Raw genomic sequence first — 15,774 nt, 5'->3', positions numbered from 1 at the left:
TGACGAGGGTTAATAAGCCCGAAATCTGGATTGGCGGCTCTGCTTGATGTTTAGCCAATGGGGACCAATGAATAAATCTCTGTCTGTTGACAGAGTGGCCGGGCTGAAGCCTCCAGAAGACCCTTTGGGTCGGAGGTGACGCTTTGGTCTAGGACTTCGGTCCACAGGAGATCGGGATAGCGCTCGTCACGCTGTTATGTTCGTTGATTATTATCCCCGCCGATCGCACCGCACCCCCTGGTTTTGGTTTGCACTGGTGGGAACGATGGTCTGTGTGGCAGACAGGCTGTTGGTTCCTTGCGGGTTATGCGGTATTTACCGTGTGAGACATAATTCGTGGCTGGTGCTCACCACTAAAGCTAGGAGGTGCCTTGATCATATATATATATATATATATATATACATATATATATATATATATATATATATATATACATATATATATATATATATATATATACATATATATATATATATATATATATACATATATATATATATATATATATATACATATATATATATATATATATATATATATATATATATATATATATATATACATACATATATATATATATATATATATATATATATACATATATATATATATATATACATATATATATATACATATATATATATATACATATATATATATACACAGTCACGTGAAAAAGAAAGTACACCCCATGTAAAGTTTTGACTTTTTCAACATATTTCAACATACAGCTATTTGATCTTCATTTCAACAACATTGATAGATAAAGGTGATATAATGTAACAAATCTCATGAAACATTTACATTTTGTAGTCCATTGTATAATTTAAATAAACATAAATGCAAATTTCGCGTGTGGAAAAAGTAAGTACACCCTTGGCTCTAATAGGTGGTATTTCCCCCTTTGGCAGAAACAACCTCAAGTAGGCGTTTCTTATAACTGTCTACCAGTCTCTGACATCGACTGGGAGAAATTTTTGCCCACTCCTCCATGCAGAATTCTTTCAGCTGTGCGATGTTTGAGGGGTTTCTTGCATGCACAGCTCGTTTCAAATGCCCCTACAACATCTCGATGGGATTTAGATCTGGGCTTTGACTTGGCCATTCCAGAACCCTCCATTTCTTTCTTTTCAGCCATTCCTTGGTGGATTTACTCGTATGTTTAGGGTCATTGTCATGTTGTGAGGTCCACCTTCGGTTGAGCTTCAACTGTCCGACAGATGGCCTCACATTATCCTCAAGCACCCTCTGGTACAATCAAGAATTCATAGTGGATTCTATGATGGTGAGCTGCCCCGGCCCTGATGCAGCAAAGGTGCCCCAAACCACAATATTTCCACCACCATGCTTTACAGTTGGTATCAGGTTCTTGTGGTCAAATGCTGTCTTTGGTTTTCGCCAAACATGTCTTCTGGTGCTGTGGTCAAATAGCTCTACCTTTGACCCATCTGTCCAGAGCACATTGTTCCAGAGTGCTGGTCTTTGCCAAGGTGTTCATTGGCAAACTTTAGTCTTGCCCTGATGTTCTTTCTGGACAGCAAAGGTTTCCTCCTGGCACAACTCCCATGGAGATCAAATTTGTGCAGCCTCTTTCTTATGGTAGACTCGTGCACTTTGACATCAACAGTGGCAAGAGCGACCTGTAGGTCCCGTGATGACATTCTGGGGGTCTTAGAGACTTCTTTCAGCATCTTGCGGTCTGCTCTCGGGCTGAACTTGATGGGGCGGCCTGGCCTGAACAAGTTGGCAGTTGTTTGCAATCTTCTCCACTTGGAGATGATCTTCCGGACAGTCGAATGATTGATTTCAAATTGTTTGGAGATCTTTTTAAATCACTTCCCAGACTCGTAGGCATCTATAACCTTCTTTCTGAAGGCCTCAGAGAGCTCTTTTGATCGAGGCATGGTGACGCCGCACACTTCAACAACAAAGAGCAAACCAAACTAAATGTCTGATGTTTAAATAAGACAGGTTCCTCCAAGATCCTTTCTGACGATGTTCTAATCATTTGCACCTGAGCTGGTGCACCTCATTCTAATTTTAGGTATTTGAAGTAGTGATAAATGTAGTGGTCTACTTACTTTTTCCACATGCGAAATTTGCATTTATGTTTATTTAAATTATACAATGGACTACAAAATGTAAATGTTTCATGATATTTGTTATATTATATCACCTTTTTCTATCAATATTGTTGAAATGAAGATCATGTAGCTGAATGTTGAAATATGTTGAAAAAGTCAAAACTTTACATGGGGTGTACTTACTTTTTCACGTGACTGTATATACTGTAAAATCAATCTGTATAATCTGTATAATCAAGACTCTCTGCTCACCTTCGCTCCTTCATTCCTCTTTTCTCCCACCTCTGGAACAAACTCCCTCACTCTCTTCAATCCCACTCCACCCTCCAGGTCTTTAAAACAGCTGTTCACCACCATCTCTTATCTTCCCCCATCCAAAACATTGATCTTTTCTATCCCCGCTAATTTCACCCCAATTCCACTTTTTTGAAATACCAACTTCTGTCCTGGAAGTCCTTGGTGTCCTTGTGTTTGATACTTCTGCCACCCCCCCCCCCCCCCCCCAAGCCCTCTCCCTCCCACACATCTCCCTGCTCTTAAATGTTGTGTGCCCTCAAGTGTTTGTGTGCTTCCTCTTCTCTTGTCTTCCGCTCCCTCTTTTTATATATTTTGTTTGTCTGGTTGATTTGTTTGTGAAGTAAATGTCAGCTCTTTCACGAGCCTCGATTCAGTATATATATATATACACACACACACACACACACACACACACACACACACACACACACACACACACACACACACACACACACACACACACACACACTGCATTCCGAAAGTGTTCAGACCTCTTCACTTTTTTCAAATTTTGTTATGTTGCAGCCTTATGCTGAAATCGTTTCAATTCATTTTTTCGCTCATCAATCTACACTCAATACCCCATAATGACAAAGAGAAAACAGGATTTTAGAAAGTTTTGCAAATTTATTAAAAAGAAAAAACTGAAATATCACATTGACATAAGTATTCAGACCCTTAACTCTTATTTGAAGTATAACTACTTAGTACACTACTTAGTTGAAGTTAGTTGTACTACTTAGTTAGTTGTACTACTAACTACTTAGTTGAAGCACCCTTGGCAGCGATTACAGCCTCGAGTCTTCTTGGGTATGACGCGCCAAGCTTTGCACACCTGGATTTGGGGATTTTCTGACATTCTTCTCTGCAGATCCTCTCAAACTCTGTCAGGTTGGATGGGGACCGTCTGTGGACAGCCATTTTCAGGTCTCTCCAGAAGTGTTCGATTGGGTTCAAGTCAGGGCTCTGGCTGGGCCACTCAAGGACCTTCACAGACTTGGCCCTAAGCCACTCCCGCATTGTCTTGGCTGTGTGCTTCGGGTCATTGTCCTGTTGGAAGGTGAACCTTCGGCCCAGTCTGAGGTCCTGAGCGCTCTGTTTCAGGTTTTCATTAAGGATATCTCTGTACTTTGCTCCGTTCATTGTTCCCTCCACCCTGACCAGTCCCCCAGTCCCTGCTGCTGAAAAACACCCCCACAGCATAATGCTGCCACCACCATGCTTCACCGTTGGGATGGTATTGGGCAGGTGATGAGCAGTGCCGGGTTTCCTCCAGACATGACGCTTAGAATTGAAGCCAAACATTTCAATCTTGGTTTCATCAGACCACAGAATCTTGTTTCTCACAGTCTGAGAGTCCTTTAGGTGCTTTTTTGCAAACTCCAAGTGGGCTTTCATGTGTCTTTCACTGAGGAGTGGCTTCTGTCTGGCCACTCTGCCATAAAGCCCAGATCGGTGGAGTGTTGAGGTGATGGTTGTCCTTCTGGAAGTTTCTCCCATCTCCACACAGGATCTCTGGAGCTCAGCCAGAGTGACTATCGGGTTCTTGGTCACCTCTCTTACCAAGGCCCTTCGCCCCCTATTGATCAGTTTGGCCGGGCGGCCAGCTCTCGAAAGAGTCCTGGTTGTTCCAAACTTCTTCCATTTAAGAATTATGGAGGCCACTGTGCTCTTGGGAACCTTCAATGCAGCAGAGTTTTTTTTTAGGCTTCCCCAGATCTGTGCCTCGACACAATCTTGTCTGAGCTCTGCAGGCAGCTCCTTCGACCTCATGGCTTGGTTTTTGCTCCGATATGCATTGTCAGCTGCGAGAACTTATATAGACAGGTGTGTGCCTTTCCAAATAATGTCCAATCAATTGAATTTACCACAGGTGGACTCCAATCAAGGTGTAGAAACATCTCAAAGATGATCAAGAGAAATGGGAGGCACCTGAGCTAAATTTCAAGTGTCATAGCAAAGGGTATGAATACTTATGTCAATGTGATATTTCAGTTTTTTATTTTAAATAAATCTGCAAAACTTTCTAAAATCCTGTTTTCTCTTTGTCATTATGGGGTATTGAGTGTAGATTGATGAGGGAAAAAATGAATTTAAACGATTTCAGCATAAGGCTGCAACATAACAAAATGTGAAAAAAGTGAAGGGGTCTGAATACTTTCTGAATGCACTGTATGTATATGTATGTATATATATATATATATATGTATAATATATCCCACCTTCTTCTGGGGCAAACTGTGGATGAGGTACGTGGGTTCGAGTCATGGGGTGAGTGTCATTTTTAAAGGATTTTTTAGGATTTTCCATTTTTAGGATTTTTTCACACTAGCCCCACACAGGAATTTACTTCCTGTATATTAAATTGCTAGATGATTTCATCTTCAATGCACTTTCACACACTTACATACACATACACATACATACACTCACATCCGGGGTCTGCCTAGCAGGCACATAAGACATCAGCCATTATAAAGCTCACGGTGTTCGTGTGAGAAATCTCTGAGGATATCCCGAAGACTCAATAGCTCAGTGGGCTGTCACTGCGTAAGTGATGAGGTCCATGGGTTCGGGTCCCGGGTTGAGTCAGGATTCTGTCTCACTAGCCCCACACAGGAGTTTACTGCCTGCTCATTAAATAATTATATTTAGGTGTATTATAAGAAAACGCCATTGAGTTTGTGTTGTGGCTTCACATTAGTAGAGCAGGGCTTTGTGGTTATACAGGTCAGGTCATTGTCAATCAAAGAGTTGAACCATATGGACCTTTGCAAGACAGACTTTACCCATCTACCACCTCCAACCCCTCCTCTTTATAATTACCATTCGCTCTCATTCAAAATCCACTATCAACTCAGATCCAAAATCTAGAGGTAGTTGTAAAAGACCAGGGTTTTCATTTTCCTACACATGGTTACAAATTTGACCAATTTGTCTATCATGGGACCATGCCGCACGTGTCCAGGTTTGGCAAATGAAGGTTCGCATACCCCACGCATGCCACAGTATATACATATATACATGAGCATTATCTGTTCAACACAAGGCCAGGAAATGGTGCCAAAAAGATAAAACACATGGCTGCCTTGTTTTATCCCTTCACACCTACAGTTTCCAGCTTGTCTTTCTGGCTAACGTAGACGATCATGTGGAGAAACAATCGCTGCCAAACAATTTGCCATTTCATTCTGGTAGATGAACCCAAGTGAAGGAAGCGTGTTTGATAAATTATAACAAATGTACTTGTATGCCAACAGGAGATAGAGATGAGATTGGAGGAGATTGGGATGAGGGATACATATATTCAAGTATACTTCATTATGCAGCCATTGTCATTTAAAGGTTCACTAAATCAAGTGAAATGCCCATTGTTTGTTACTTTTAAGCATTTCCTTTTACCTTGCTTTGTTCCTTGCCGGAATTACGACGTTTTTGTCGTTTAATGTCTTGTCCAATTAACGTTATTTATCATCTTGCTTTTTATCATCCTCATGGCTATGGGCTCTTCCTAAAACAAAGTTGAATAGTTATGGACTCATCTCTCCACAATGGCGTCTTCAAGCATCGGTTTCCTGCTCAAGTTGTAATTTTAGGTTTCAAGCTGGTTTGTTTCAAAAGACAAATGATACAGTTCCTTCAGAAAGTATTCACTCCCTTTGACCTTTTCACATTGTGGTATATTACAGCCTGAATTAGAAATGTCAAAGTGGAAACTATTTTATAGAAATTTTTGCAAAATAATTAAAAATGAAATACAGAAAGATATAATTTACATAAGTATTCAACTCCCCGAGTGAATACTTTGTATAAGCGATTACAACTTCAAGTCTTTTTGGGTATGTCTGTATCAGCTTTACACATCTGGATTTGGGAAGTTTCTCCAATTCTTCCTTGAAGATTTGCTCAAGCTCTGTCAATATGGATGGGGAGCATCAGTGAACAACAATCTTCAAATCTTTCCACAGATTCTAAATGGGATTGAAATCTGGGCTTTGCTAAGCCACTCAAGTTATTTTGTGTTCTTGTTCTGAAGCCATTCCAGTGTCACTTTGGCTGCATGCTTGGGGTCATTGTCTTGTTAAAACCACCTTTAGAGGCCATTTTTCCCCACAAGTGGGGGTTGGCCTTTTTCGGGAACTGTGGTTGTTGTTGTTTTTTGGTCCCCTTTTTGAAGCAATGTTTTACGGCCGGATGCCCTTCCTGACGCCAACCCTTTTTGCCGCCTTTAACGACAACCAGGGAATTACCAGTGAACTGGTACTCAATTAGCCGACCTCGGAAGGATGACAGGCTGAGTCAACCCCCCTGGCGTTAATTCAGCGATCGACCGGGATTCGAACCCAGGATCCTAGGATCCTAAGCCGGCACCCTAGCCGCTAGCCCAACACCAGGTCTTGTTAGAACGTAAATATTTGTCGCAGTCGAAGGTCTTTTGCGCTCTGAAGCAGGTTCTCCTGAAGGATTTGCCTGTATTTGGCTTCATTCATTGTTCCCTCTATCCTTACAAGTCTCCCAGTCCATGCCACTGAAAAGCATCCCCATAGCATGATGCCGCCACCATGCTTCACAGTAGGGATGGTGTTAGATGGGTGATGAGCCGTGCTCGGTTTCCGCAGGACGTAGCGCTTTGCATTCAGGCCAAAGAGTTCAATTTTCATCTCATCAGTCCACAGAATCATTTTCCTCATGCTCTCAGAATCTTTCACGTGCCTTTTTCTCAGGAGTGACTTCCGTCCCATAAAGCCTAGATTTGTGAAGGGCTGCAGAGACTGTTGTCCTTCTGGCAAGTTCTCCCATCTCAGCCAAAGACCTCTGTAGTTCTGCCAGCGTGGTCATTGGGTCACCTCCTGATCAAGTTCCTTCTTGCCTGGTTGCTCAGTTTGGTCGGACGGCCAGCTGTAGGAATTCCATATTATTTATGCTCGTGGGACTGTGCTCACTGTGCTCTTGGGAACTTTCAACACTCTGGTGTTGAAATGTATGGTTTTATACCCTTCCCCAAATCTATGCCTCCTCACAATTCTATCTCGACGTTTTACAGACAGTTCCTTGGACTTCATGGTAGAGTTTCTGCTCTGACATGCACTGTCAACTGTGGCACCTTATATAGAAAGATGTTTCTTTCTAAATAATGTCCAATCAATTGAATTGGCCACAGTTGGACACCAATTAAGTTGCACAGACATCTCAAGGATGATCAAAGGAAAGTGGATGCACCTGAGCTCAATTTGAAGTGTCATTGCAAAGGGGTTGAACACTTATTGACCCAAGACTTTTCAGATTTTTATTTTTCATGAATTTGCAAAATTTTCTATTAAAAAAAAATCCACTTTGACATTATGGGATATTATGTGTAGATCAGCGACAAAAATATCTGAGTTCAATCCATTTTCAATTCAGTCTGTAACACAACAATTTTTTTTTTTAAGTGAAGGGGTGTGAATACTTTCTGAAGGCACTTTGTAAGTCTTCTTCTTTGTTCATATGCAGCACAAGGCTGCGGGATAGCATAATTGGCTGAGGTGCGGCTGTTCCGCTGAGGCAATGGGTATGGCAGGAATTGATAATTCGTTCATGTTGCCGGCGATAGCTCGCCTACTCTTTGCGAAGGACACCGTGGGATATTTAACGTCCACCAACGAACGCAGGTAGATGGGCTGACGCCAGTTTACCGTCCATCTGAGCGACGGCTCACACATTGATGAATCACCCTGCCTGTGAAACATTGGGATGACAGTTTATAGCTGAGTCGGGATTCAAACTCAGGCTAGACAGCTTGGAGGCGAGTATGCGTACCTCTAGGCCATCCTGTCAGCCCAAATGTGTAATTATCCTTTGCTTCTATCCTTTTGCTTGCATTAGTGCACAAAGCAATACATTTATTCCATCAGCAAGTTCATTATTCTTCTTCGTTCATTTTCAGCACATGGCTGCAGGATGTATAATTTGTTGGAGGGGACAGCTGTGTCTGCTGATGCAGTAGATTAGAGCAGCAATTTGTCATTTGGTCAGGGTGCCTGCGATAATTCGCTTCTTTGCGAAGGCCATTGGTGGAATTTTAACGTCCACCAACTAATGCTCGCAGACGGAACATCGAGTTTAACATCCACAAATAGATGGCGCACACATTGATGATCTGCCCTGCCTGCGAAACAGCAGGATGAGAGTTTATGGCTGGGCCGAGATTTTAACCCTGGCTGGATAGCTCTGTGGTGAGTCCATCATTATTGATGATTTTGGCAGGATACCAAGATCATATTGCTCACAGTCTCCCCATAAGCCAATGCCATCATACATTAGGTGGGGATGTATGTCCGACTGTCCCACCTACATTTAGGTCGTGTTGTGGCCATTTTCAAAACATAAGGCGTTTGCTCAATAGGCAAGGCTCGGCTTCGATGTTTCGACGGCCTGAGTGGGACCACTTGTTGATCGAAACATTTGACCTTAACCTTGCGTAATGAGCAACTCCACTAATTGGTGGTGCCTTCAATTTTAAATATACCACCTTTAGAGGCCACTTTTCCCCGGAGAGCAGGGGTTGGCCTTTTTGGGCATCTTGTTCCCCTTTTTGAAGCAATGTTTTATGGCCGGATGCCCTTCCTGCCGCCAACCCTGTTAGTCGCCTCTTGCGACACATAGGTAATTACCAGTGAACTGGTACTCAATTTGCCAACCACGGAGGGACCAGGCTGAGTCAACCCCCCCTGGTGTTAATTTAGAGATCGACCGGGATTTGAACCCCGGATCCTAGGATCCCAAGCCCGCACCCTAACCGCTAAGATTTGAACCCAGGATCCTAGGATCCCAAGCCGGCACCCTAACCGCTAAGATTTAAATCCAGGATCCTAAGATCCCAAGCCGGCACCCTAACCGCTAAGATTTGAACCCTGGATCCTAGGATCCCAAGCCGGCACCCTAACCGCTAAGATTTGAATCCAGGATCCTAAGATCCCAAGCCGGCACCCTAACCGCTAAGATTTGAACCCTGGATCCTATGATCCCAAGCCTGCACCCTAACCGCTAAGATTTGAACCCAGGATCCTATGATCCCAAGCCTGCACCCTAACCGCTAAGATTTGAACCCAGGATCCTAGAATCCCAAGCCGGCACCCTAACCGCTAAGATTTGAACCCATGATCCTCGGATCCCAAGCTGGCACCCTAACCGCTAAGATTTGAACCCATGATCCTATGATCCCAAGCCCGCACCCCTAACCGCTAAGATTTGAACCCCTGATCCTCGGATCCCAAGCCCGCACCCTAACCGCTAAGATTTGAACCCCTGATCCTCGGATCCCAAGCCCGCACCCTAACCGCTAAGATTTGAACCCCTGATCCTCGGATCCCAAGCCCGCACCCTAACCGCTAAGATTTGAACCCCTGATCCTAGGATCCCAAGCCGGCACCCTAACCGCTAAGCCAACACCAGACTTCAGTTTTAAATACACATCTTCCAATTCCAAGTAGTTGTTTGTTGTGTTAAAGATCCTGTGATAACTCAATACTGGGAAGCCATTGTGTACCATTTCTATAGCTAAATTTGTTGCATGGAGTTAGCTATACAATTTACAACTACCTACAATTTACAACTATACAATTTACAACTAAAAGCAAGTGCTACGGTGTGGATATAGCACAGCATGATTGGCTAAATGGTTTTCTCTTGTGCCTAAGGTTTCCTTGAAATTCCCTCCAATAGGGGTGAGGTGGTGGACAAGCTCACGTTGCGGAAATGACGGTGGGTTGTCATTGACGTCTCCGAGAGAAATGGTCACCGTGGTTGTCCCGGCCAAGCCACCCCGCTGTCCCGCCATGTCTTTGGCTTCAATGACAAGCTGGAAGCTGGATCTAGCCTCACGGTCCAAGTCCGGAAGGGCAGTACGGATCTCTCCTGGTTGGTGGAGGTGGGGAGAAGGCATGTGGGTAATTCATTCGGGGGAAAAGCACGTTTGGGAGTGAGCTGTGGGAGAGTTGGTGTGGAATTTGGGTTTAATGATCCAATGGATGGTCAAAGCAGATGTGACGTATGAGGCCCTTATCAGGCTGTTAAACTATATTCAAGGAAATAAATGCAACATGGAAATGCAAACCCAACAGTTATTATTGGGATTTACATGCTCACTTCTGCTTTGTTACAAAATCAAATGCATAACAACAGTGCAATTATTTATACTTTCGACGATATGCAAGGCCTTAAAAAGAAACTGTGGAGGGAGCCAAGGTGTCTTTAAGCCCGATGATCCTATAAGATACCTTAACAAGACAGCGCTGCACACCATGGAATAACAAATCGTCAAAAAATATCCCTTAGTCCTCACACTTTCTTCTTTGAAGGAAGAGCACCCTTAATGTAAGAGATAAATGTGAGTGATCATGACTGGACAGGAAGTTAATTTGTCTGTATTAGTGTCAGCTTCGTTCAGTGCGGCAGGATGGTGCAGGCACACCACACTTACCTTTGAGCGGTGTAGTCTGGGTTAAATTCCCAAGGGGAGTATAAACTGTCAGATTGGTGCTTCACAGTCAGGGCGTTGCATCATTAGGTATGCCGTCACTCAGATGTACATGGGGCTGGGTGTCCTGTTCGCTAGCATTAGTTATTTGGACTAATTTACAAATTCCTGCCACTTTCCATAGAACGACAGACAAAGCCAGCATGATCGTGAAAGACTTGGGCAAAGAGTACTTGCTCTGACGAGCTGCCACTCCCAAATTCAGGAAAAATGACACTAGGAGGAGAGAGAGAGAGTGTGTGAGCTTCTTTCGTCTGCACTGATATGTGGAATGTTTTGTGTAGTACAAGTTTTGGGGGGGTGTTTTGGGGGTACACCCTGCTCCTCAATGTCAAAGAGGTAGCATACCCTTTGAGCTGTCTTATTCGATTCCCGACCAGTTTAGTTTGTTATAGATGCGTCGGGTTTGATTTCCGAGCAGACTCTCAACTCCATCGGTGTTTCGTTAGCAGGGCGTGGCATCGTCGAGTGTGCCATCCCTCCGATGGATGTTAAGCTGGCGACGATCTGCCGCTATTATTGCATGGTATTGCATCACATGCATCAGTGTCACACACAGGTAAGTTATTGCTGGCACCCTCTCTCCAAATCCCAAATTCCTACCCTGACTATGCCTGCGGTCGGGTAATGCAGCTGCCTTGATGAGGTGCTGGCTGACCCAGCACGTGACCGGAGAGACAAAAAGTTGCTGCAATACCCTGATAATTGGACACTGGAGGTGGTCGGTCAGTGAGGGGCCCAGGAAGAAGAGAAAGGAAGGGAGAGAGAGAACAGAGAGATCCAATGCAGAGAGGTTAAATGCCTACCTCTTGGTGAAGCGAGTGCAATATTCAATGGAAATAACTATGACGACATCAAGTGCTGTTGGACTCTATGTTCCCCAAGACAACAATGGAGCAGAAGTTGATGAATGGTCTTCGATACTCGACTGGCTGACCTGGGTTGATTTTGTCAGTGAGGCGTTGTAGTATTTTGGAGTGATTTAAATGCAGGAATAGCACTGTGTTTAGTCGCTGAACATGAAACCTCGAAGGTAGTGAGGTTCGGGACAGGTTATATATTCGGAGGAACAGGAGACATCGGCACTACGCGTGCTGTGACAGGCTCAGGATTTGGGAATTGCATGAGGATAGAAGGACGATGTGATGCGTTTGCTGCGCATTATGCCGTGCTGTTTGCTCTTCCTTCTTTGCCTGTTACCGAGGGGTTTGTACCATAATAAAAGAGGACTGCGCTAATTGTAATGGGCTCGAAATGGAAGAACTGCAACAAGTGTCGTTACTGACGGAAGGCAGAGTGCGCAAGCTGATGATTGGTAAACTTGAGCTGGAAGGATATCCGAAGCCAGAGCATGCTCACCTACAACATCTGTCGAATCTTGGGTTTAATTCTCGAACCGACCGTAAACTGTCATCCTGTTGCTCTGCAAGCAGGAGCATCGCTTTGTTGAGTGCGATGTCCTTCAGAGGGACATTCGGCCGTGTGTCATGTCTGTGAACATTCGCTGGTGGATATTGAGGATGCACGTGCCATTGGTAAAGAGTCGGCCATCGTGTGCCACACCAGTGGGCTGAATTAGTCAATGAATCTAGGTTGAAAATGCATTTGCTAAATTGATTGGTGAAACTTGAGGTCCCAATAGTTTTACTCAAGGGGCCATCGATATGGCTGAGCGATTGGTCGTATTCGATGGAGCCTCTTGCCTCCCTTTTACGTCTCATAAGATGTCAAATTGTTATTTTACAGCAGATTGTCAAGTTATAGGTACACGAACACCTTTTTAAAGGGGAAAAAGCTGTTGATGGGCAAATGTTAAATGAGGTTTTCTGGAGAGCCACAAGGAGTTGGTTGGAAGCGCTTTGTGTTGTCACATTGGCATATTAAAAGCAAAGCTTATACCTATTTATGTTTTTTTTACATCAAACTCTAACCTCTGTGCAAATGTCCACCTCAATTGGATTACTCATTCTTGGAAGTTTGTGAGCTTATTAGTCACTAGCAAATTTTCATTAAAATGTCATTAGTTGTATACGCAATTTGTCATTTGTATGTCATTTATTAAAGCGAACAGAGTGACTTTGAGTGAAAATGTAGCTTTTTTTTTTTTAAGAAACGTTGGTGCCCTTAGTTGGGCATGGTAACCTACAGGTATTCACACTCACCTCTGAGCTGTCCAGCCTGTGTTTGCATCTTAGTCCAGCTATAAACAGTCATCCTGGTGTTTCGCAGGCAGGGCGAGGCATCTATGTGTGTACCGTCCCTCCAATTAACGTTAAACTGGCCGTCCGCTCTGCTAGCATTAGTCGGTGGATGTTAAAGATCCCACTGTGTCCTTCGTGAAGAGTAGGCGAGCTATCGTGGACACCATGAACAAATTACAAATTCCTACACACTCAGTCTAGTGTCCTGGCTCAGAGTGGCTACCAGTCCAGGATTTTGTTTGTGTGTGTGTATATATGTGTGTGTATGTGTCTGTGTGTGTCGGCGTGTGTGTGTGTATGTGTGTGTGTTTATGTATGTATGTGTGTGTGTGTGTATATATGTGTGTGTGTGTGTGTGTGTGTGTGTGTGTGTGTGTGTGTGTGTGTGTGTGTGTGTATGTATGTATGTATGTATGTATGTATGTATATGTGTGTGTGTATGTATGTATGTATGTATGTATGTATGTATATGTGTGTGTTTTTGTGTGTGTGTCTGTGTATATATGTGTGTGTGTTTCTGTGTGTGTGTGTGTGTGTGTGTGTGTGTGTGTGTGTGTGTGTGTGTGTGTGTGTGTGTGTGTGGCTATGTCCGGCTTCCTTCTTGGGACTACAGTGCAGTAATCGGTCTTTATGTTGATTGCAAATCGTATGCCTAGAGGTATTGTTTTTATACCCTCGTTAACCTCCTCCGTCCCCCCACCCTCCCAAAGCACTTCATCCCTCCTCCTTCCAGTTTTCCCTCCTTGGAGTTTCTTCTATATCCATCTTGTCCACCATATACGTCCTCTTTTGCCCTCCATTCCTCTCCACACCCATTGTTTGTCCAAGTCCCCTTCTATCTCGGTCTTCAACTCTGTTGTCGATGTTTCCCCGACTCTCAACTGTTTCTTTTGTGTCCTGTTACGTCCTGGTCCGTTCAGTGTACGAGTGTGACGCTCTTCCACGAGACTCGACCATGTATCCACAAAAAACGCCGTTGTAACGGTTACCGGAAGCATACACAATCACCTTGCACCGGCCGATGACGCAACCGGCGAGCGGTTACTTGTCCGGACTCACCCGGACGTGTCCAGACATGCCTTTCCCCGGCGAACACTTGACTTGCATACCACGACCCGTTGAGAGGCGTGGCTTACCTATTTGCATACCACGCCCCGCCTGAGAGGCGTAGCTTTTGTGTGTTGAACTTTACTTATACAGTAAATTGCCGCCCGTTCGATCGGCTGATTCAGTGCTTTTGAGTTGAGCTAGAAATAAATAGCTCAGTGAAACTTCATTCCTGGCGTCGTCCATTTTGTCCGGTTTTATCGTGCGAGCATAGCTCCCACAATTGGTGACCCCTTTTCAAGAACACGGCGATGGAGTCATCTGCAGCTTTGAAGCTTCCTGGCTTTTGGGAAGCACACGCAGCCATCTGGTTCGCCCAGGCGATTCTCTCTTCGCCCTGTGGAACATTATGGAAGACTCGACGCGCTACCACCATGTGGTCTCCGCGCTCACTGCCTCCACTGCTGCCCGGGTCCTGAACTTCCTAAAGAACCCGCCGAACGCCGACAAATACGGCGCGCTCAAAGGCCTACTCCTCGGTGCGTTTGGACTCACGGAGACTGAACGCGCGCGACAGCTGCTCGACCTCCCAGACCTGGGTGAGGCCCGTCCATCCGAGCACATGGACCACATGCTGGCGCTACTCGGCGACCACAGCCCGGATTTCCTCTTCCGCGAGCTGTTCCTCCGGCAGCTACCCGGGCGGGTACGGTTGGCTTTGGCAAACTCGCCCATCACGGACCTTCGCGCCCTGGCCTGGGAGGCCGAAAAAAATTTCTCGGCCGGGCGACACGTCGGAGCGGCCGTCTGGGACCCTGGGCCGACCGAGGCAACGCCCGCGCCACGACCCGCGCCACCACCGGCCGAGTCAGCGCCACTGGCGGGAGCGGCCGCCGCGACGCCCCATCGACCGAACCCGACGCGACCGCCGGAGCCTCCACCAGAGCGGACCATGTGCTACTACCACGCCAGGTTCGGGCAGAAGGCCAGAACGTGCCGCCCACCGTGCACTTTCGGCAGGTCGGGAAACGACCAGGCCGGCGCTCCCTGCCTGCCATGAGCGTCGGCCATTCTGGCAGCCTTCTGTTTATAACGGACACAGCGTCCGGGCGGCGTTTTTTGTGTGACACCGGCGCTCAGCTGAGCGTTATACCCGCCGCGGTGCAGGACAAACAGGCCGCGCTTTGCGGCCCCGCCTTGGTCACCGCAAACGGCTCCTCCATTCGCACCTTCGGTTGGCGCAGCGTCGCATTCTGCTTCGGGGGCCAGCGCTTCACGTGGGACTTCATCACGGCGAACGTGCCCATGGCCTTGCTGGGTGCAGATTTTCTTTGCGCGCATGGGCTTTTGGTCGACGTCAAACGGCGGAGGCTCATCAACGTGGAGACCTTCAGCTAGCTCGCTTGCTCATTGAGCGGCTCCACTCTGACCAAGCTAGCCTGCGTGCTCCCGGCCGTGGACGATTTCAGCCGCCTACTCGCCGAGTTTCCCACCCTCACGCAGCCGACGTTTTCGGCCGTCGCCGTCAAGCATGGCATCGAACACCACATCCCGACCACAGGTCCACCGGTCTATGCTAGGGCTCGCCGCCTCAACCCGGCCAAACTCGCCGTGGCGAAGGCGGAA

At 45.7% G+C, this 15,774-nt stretch overlaps 1 protein-coding gene across 1 annotated transcript in view; it reads right to left on the bottom strand.

Moving 5' to 3' along the window:
- LOC137434893 (cadherin-7-like) overlaps nucleotides 1-15,774 on the bottom strand; it is a 209,613-nt gene that overhangs the window by 33,499 nt on the left and 160,340 nt on the right. Inside the window, exon 6 of the mRNA XM_068128091.2 lies at nucleotides 10,111-10,278. Coding sequence (XP_067984192.2) covers nucleotides 10,111-10,278 — 168 coding nt within the window. The remainder of the gene's footprint in view (nucleotides 1-10,110; nucleotides 10,279-15,774) is intronic.

Source organism: Myxine glutinosa, chromosome 9, assembly GCF_964187855.1.
Source record: "Myxine glutinosa chromosome 9, kmMyxGlut1.1, whole genome shotgun sequence".
NCBI lineage: Eukaryota > Metazoa > Chordata > Myxini > Myxiniformes > Myxinidae > Myxine > Myxine glutinosa.
This window is presented reverse-complemented; position numbering and strand designations above follow the sequence as displayed.